The following is a 6,395-nucleotide window of genomic DNA, read 5'->3' on the forward strand; positions in this document are numbered from 1 at the left end:
TTTCCAGTAATTTGGCCTTAATACTATATAGTATTAGCTGATTTACCACAATGGCTTATTGTTGGATTTACCTATTTGCCTGTTGAGGTTTGAGTAGATATTTATATATGAACATTATTATTATTTCCTCATTTGACTTTGTATCTCCTTTGGATTAAGTCTTGAAGACCAGTTAAGTCATGTCTAGCAGAAATGTGATTTAGTATGGTTGTTAAATTGTATAATTGGCATTAAACTGAATATAGTTGAATATACATATAGATTGGACTAATTATATTTTCATTTATCTCTGTTGTAGAACCACACACTCAAACAAACCTACTCCGTTTCTGTTTCAATAAATTAATAAAAGGAACATCTTGTCTGGACTTCAGACAACAATTATATACAGTCCTTTTCCAGTCAACAAAACAGTGTGACATGTAAAGATTTTGTGTGTAAGCAGTTGTAAGTCATCAGTAGTACTTTACACGGCCTTTACACCCCTGATGCTTTCACTTTCAGAAAGACTCACCCAGTCTCGAGCTGGGCGAGGCAAGTTGTAAAGAAAATACATCGCCTGAGACGCCAGTGTTGCAGAGAAGTAGTTCGTTTGTTTAGCTTATAGTTAAACTTCTCTGGTGAGATAAAGTGGGACAGCTGCTGCTCGCTCGCCTTCAAACACGTAAGTAACTAAAAGCTTCTGTTTAACTTACAGTTTGTGTTTTTATTGTGTTAGACCTACTGATTGTTTACACGTGACTGACCACATTCTTTTAATATCGACGCAGATCAGAAAAAAGCGATTCAAGTTTTTATATTCGGTTCTTTGTCGACATTTATTTGGACAGATGATGCAGTTAGTTGCTGCGCACTTTGTCCACAGAAGAAAGTCTGAGGCTGCTGAGTTTTTATAAAGTGCGCAACAAGGAAATGCAGCTTCAACAGCGATGAGTCCGATTCCTTTAACTATTCAACCGACATATTCAGTAGTTTAAGGCAGCTCGGGTGTTTCTCCAAATGTGTCAGTGTCATAAATACAGCAGTTATTAGGCCTATACAGTTGTTTATCTGGATCAACATAATGTGTTTATGGATCCTGAAACTGTGGCTCTAACACCAAAGCATTTCCTAATTTTTTACTGTACTCAGATATGTTCACTTAATCACATGGCCAACAGACTTCTTATGAATAACAAAAGGTTATAATTGTTATTTTATAATCTGGTGACTTTATGGCGTAAAACAGACAAACGATGTCTGAAAATATCAGAATCAGCCTTAAAAGCGTATAATGTGCGTGTATATAGATGATTAACTTTTAATCTCTAAACTCCCAGAAAAAACTGGATGTCAACAGCGCAGCTATTTGAACCTGAGCATGTAAACAGTGTTTCATCTCCAGGTCAGCTGATGGACGCACCAAGTTTTTCAGCAGGAAAACTGCGTCTTCACTCCTCATCGTTCCTGCACGTGTGGAGAACTTCATGGATCCTGGGACCAGCTGACAGACAACAACACATCTATAGCAGGAACATATCAACAGGTAGGACCTTGTTATTGTAAAACTTTAGCTGCCAAATCAATAAATTCACACACAAACTACATGAAACAAGTCACTCTGATGTTACCAGCAGCTCACAGTATGGACAAGAGAACAGCACATGAACACTAGATTGGTTATAATTTGAAATAAAAACATTTTAACATTATAAACATTTACATTATCAGAGGGGTGAAACTTGCCTTAAAGCTGAACAAACAATTTACAGTCATGATAACATACTAGGTGTTGGTGCTGTCATCTTTAGTGTAGGAATACCAGCTTACTTAACCGTGGAATAATAAAACACACATCGTTGCTTCAACCAGAACGGGGAGCTCGTACTTCTCTCATTTTTATTTCTGCACATGCGCGGTTGTACATCCCTCACAGGGCATTACTATATCAGTGTAAGAACACACTTAAACAACATATCAGTCTATATGTTAACACTAGGCCTATAGACATGGATAACTGAAATACAGCAGTTGGGGTAGTTTAAATAATAATTGACTAAAAAGTAGGCCTACTTTTAAGTGTATATTTCTGATTTTATGCCATTTGAATAAAAATACAGACTTCTAAAACACCAAGATGCTCCTCTGTGGCCTTTAATTAGAATTTTGACTGATCTGTTATTGATACAAACCTTAAAGGAACAACTTATTCATGATGAGGATTCACAAAAATACATTCAGCATTCAGATAATCTTCAACCTGTCCTGTTTTAATACATTTAAATCTTCTTCCTCTAATAACACTGTCTCCTTTCTGACAGGGAGAAGATGATCTGGATCCTTTTGCTTGTCGGCCTGACCTCCTCTATCTGTGGTTAGTAGGGCTGTTAAAATTGATTATCACTATCTTATAATCTGACATTAATTTAGTTGATTAATTGACTTATCGTTTAGTTTATGAAATGTTAAACAAAGTGAGGGAAATCACCCCATCACAACTTCCCAGAGCCCAAAGTGATGTCCTTAAACTGCTGGTTTTGTGTGACCTACAGTTCAAACCAAAACATATTTCATTCACTTTAAAATATTATAAAAATAAACAGCAACTCTGCATGAGAAGCTGGAAGCAGCAAATATTTGACAATTAATTTTCTTTCGATCAACTGTTAATCGACTGGTGGCAGCTCTGGTGGTTATTTTCATGTTTAAGAGTCAGTAACTGTGACTCCTGGTGAACATGATAAAGACACAGATATCTAAAGCGCTGCATTAGTTCAGACTGAACACTCAAGTGACAGAATCGTCTTTACTGCTCAGATACAACAAGCAGAGCCCCTTCTGTGGTATTGAATTTAAATCATTTGCCATAAACAGTCAGTTTCTTGACAGGCTGAAATGAGGTAAAGACTGAGGTCTGACTCTACATAATGTCTCTCCTGCCTCTCTTTGCCCTCTCTCTCATCTACAGGGGCGTTTGTTGTGAAAAGGACTTCGACCTTCTATCAGACAGAGGAGGGCGACAACATCACCATCAGCTGGGACAGTCCCACCAAAGCTGACATGTCTCTCACCAACCTGCTTTGTTTTCTCCAGTCAAAGCCTGTGAAGCGTTTGTATCAAATGGTTAATGGTGTCGAGGTCCCAGAGTCTCAGCATCAGCAGTTTGCAGGACGGGTACAGTGTGACAAAGCCGCCCTCAGAGACGGACGACTCAGACTTCTCTGTCCAGAGTCACGACTGACGACTCTGGAGCTTACTGGTGTGAGTCTGGCTGCTGATTATGACCAGGACCTGAGAAGATGGGTGCTGCAGACCTCTGGTAAGCTGACTCAGCAGGACTCTCAGCAGGACACATGTTGCTTTAGGAAGAGTGTGTGCTGCTGTAGTGCAGGATGGACATGTTTCTGCTGCACAGACAACACAGACGAGAAGCTAATCGCCTCCTGATTTATACCCACAGAACAGTTTGTCTTGAACGTGACCTCTCGTGGAGAGAACAGTGACGTGTTCCTCACCACACCTGAAGGTGGGTCAGCGAGCTGTTACCATGGTTACATGGTAGTGTATCACAGGCCAACTGTTGCCTCATAAATGTGATGCACAAATCTGATTTAAAGGCAAAACATTTCTTTTAGTAGCTACTTTAAAATGTGCAACATAAACCACTGCACCATCTGGTTACTGTGACAATAACATGTTGACAAACACTCAGCATATTTACTGAGATTAATTCACAAGAAGTAATTGGGGGTGGTGACGGGACATGGATAAGATGCCTGCCTTTGGTGTGGGAGACCCGGGTTCAATCCCCCACTGAGACACATCTGACATTTTGTCCCTGAGCAAGACACTTAATCCCTAGTTGCTCCAGAGGTATGCGACCTCTGACATGTATAGAAATTGTAAGTCGCTTTGGATAAAAGCGTGATTTTAGTATATCAACATGAAATGAAGGACAAACAGTGAATGAGTTGAAACTGACTCACTGTTGATTTATTCACTTCTGCTGGTTATTTAAAGGAAAATGTTTTAGAGTTTCACATTTTGAGACATGTAGTGAAAAACAGAGGAAGAAGAAACTTAATTTAACATTTCATGAAGCACAAAATGGTGGATAATTCAATATGAACACACCAATAAATTTCACTTGATCCAAGGAAACTATGGAAAAACACAGTTTGTTTCTTAGTCAGACTGTTCAGCAGGTTTTGGTAAATAAGTAAATAGGGTTTGCTATAACTTCTGTCAGGTGACTGGTAACTGTTTGATTGCCGCTATGTCATCTGATGTGAGACCGATATTTACTTGTTTATTTAGTTTCTCATTGTCTCTGATTTGGTATAAATGTTGTTGATGTGGTGGTCCAACACTGCTGAGTTGATGCTCCTGTTATCAGACATAAACACTGGTTTTCTGTCTTCATGCAGCTGCAAAACACAAACCAGAGGGGCCGGAGAAGGGAGTCAGTTCATATGAGTTAAAAGTTAAAACATTTTTTGGAGCTGTACAGGTCGCAATCTTTCTACTTGGTTCGGCTATCATCGCTGTTTTGTCCGTGTTAAAATGTGGTAAGTTTGCTCTACTGTTGTTTTAAATTCATCTATTTTGTGTTATGTTTGTTTGCACTTACTTTTGTCTCATGTCAGTCTCACAGGTCAAGAACAGGAAATACATTCCCTCATTCAGCTCATGAGAAAGATCAAAACCGAGTTACATGGCATAACATTCTGGTTCCAAACTGTCTGAAGAACAACCCAACAATGTTGGTAATGTTGGTGTTGTTGGAACAATCTCAGACTGCATCAGCATAATTAAACAGCAGCATCACCATAAAAAAACTAAAAAAACCCTACGATCTCACTCATCTGTGTGCTCCTCTTTTAGCCAGGTTACTAATCACACAGACTTGACTGCTGATCATTATTCTCAGTTTACTGTAGTGGTGTGTATTTGTACATATTTTATTGTCATACAGTAACGGTACATTTCTATGTGAGTGTGTTGCCCCTTGAAACTTGAGTCAGACCGTCCGTCACAGTGAGCATCATGTCTCATCATGTGTTAGACTGCGTGTCAGAGTTGTGTCCGATTGATCTGAAACATTTCCACTGCATCACAACTCAGCAGTAACTAAACTGAAACATCAGTGAGAGACAAAAGAGGAGCTACAGCTGGGGCTCTTTAGAAATACAGACTCTGGATCAGATTATTGCTGTGAAGAGAGAGCTGAGTGGAGCATTAAGCATAAACTATTTACCCAGCATGCACCTTGATCCAGGCCTGACCACAAGTCAGTCTGACAGAGACTTAAACCTGACTTCACCAGCAAGAGGTCTTCTGAGAACAGTTCAGGCTCTAAACTGCATCCACAGCAGCGTTTACCAACAGGAACTAACGTGAACAAAGACTCACAGAGTGTGCAGCATGTTTAAGTCTCTGCGTGTTGATTTCACCGCAAACTGAAATAAAATGAAACCAGCAGCAGCCTGGAGGAGAAGACAAACATCCAACATGTGACGTTAGGACTTTGAGTCATGCTGTTTTAATCTGACGTTTATGTGCTGTCAGAAAAGATGTTTTACAATAATTAATAATGGTTACATTTCAGATACATTTTAAGCATCATTCAAGTATAAATTTGCTTTTTGTGTGTATTTTTTTTTTATTTCTCCTTTTATACAAAAGTATTTTATCCTTCTGCAAAGCATTTTTGACTCTTTGAAGTGGCTCAACAATAACTAAACTGAAACATCAATAATAGACATTAGATGGAAACAATGAATCCAGCAATTGTACTTCTTTAAGTATTTATCTGATTTTTGTTAGTATTATTCTTTTGTCTGTCAGCAAACAGAAAGTTTTATTCTTCTGCAAAGCACTTCTATATCTGTGAAGCACTTACTAAACCGGTTTGTAAACATAAAGTTTGACTATTGTTTTCCACTGTGTGAAAATATCCCTTGCTATTTTTATGTAATTTGACTGTAAGAGCATGGAGGGACTGTGTTTTACAGATGTGTAACAGGCTGTATAAACTTATAAGTGTTTTCTGTAAACAGACGTTTTCAGGGACTTTTTCAATGTATTTTCAACATGACATCTGAATGTTTTCATTGACGTGGTGAATTTGTCTAATCCAGTAAAAGCTCTGTATTTTTATAAAGATATAAATTTATCAGTTCTCATGACTTGATCTAAAATAAAGTCCAGCAGGTAATCAGGCAGCGTCTGATTCTGCAAAAACATCAATAATAGATCAATAATAGATGCTTTAGAGGTCGTTCATGTGAGAAGTGATCAAACTGACAAACGAACGTCTTCTGACAGCTAACAGATGTTTTTGATGAAATAAAATCTCCAAATAATGACCTGCTCAAACTGCAGGAGGAGAAGACAAAATTATTATTCAGCTGTTA

The 6,395-nt window shown here is 38.4% G+C and overlaps 1 protein-coding gene across 1 annotated transcript; it reads left to right on the forward strand.

Moving 5' to 3' along the window:
- Window positions 1-505: 505 nt before the first annotated feature.
- On the forward strand, window positions 506-4,730 carry LOC119913473. Its single transcript, XM_038732910.1, has 7 exons — window positions 506-664; window positions 1,385-1,525; window positions 2,301-2,353; window positions 2,948-3,298; window positions 3,440-3,505; window positions 4,407-4,547; window positions 4,626-4,730. Exons 3-7 carry the CDS (start codon window positions 2,308-2,310, stop codon window positions 4,670-4,672), a joined length of 651 nt encoding a protein of 216 aa, XP_038588838.1. The 5' UTR covers window positions 506-664; window positions 1,385-1,525; window positions 2,301-2,307; the 3' UTR covers window positions 4,673-4,730.
- Window positions 4,731-6,395: the final 1,665 nt, after the last annotated feature.

The sequence above is a fragment of the Micropterus salmoides genome, unplaced genomic scaffold (assembly GCF_014851395.1).
Source record: "Micropterus salmoides isolate LMB-PRFRI ecotype aquatic unplaced genomic scaffold, ASM1485139v1 Ms_hic_scaffold_2, whole genome shotgun sequence".
Classification (NCBI taxonomy): Eukaryota; Metazoa; Chordata; class Actinopteri; order Centrarchiformes; family Centrarchidae; genus Micropterus; species Micropterus salmoides.

Bases quoted from the DNA above. Each gene is read 5' to 3' on its own strand.
- LOC119913473 (XM_038732910.1), top strand. From the start codon at position 2,308: ATGATCTGGATCCTTTTGCTTGTCGGCCTGACCTCCTCTATCTGTG. The intron at 2,354-2,947 runs GTTAGTAGGGCT...TCTCATCTACAG, and splicing joins CCTGACCTCCTCTATCTGTG to GGGCGTTTGTTGTGAAAAGG. The intron at 4,548-4,625 runs GTAAGTTTGCTC...GTCTCATGTCAG, and splicing joins TTTGTCCGTGTTAAAATGTG to TCTCACAGGTCAAGAACAGG.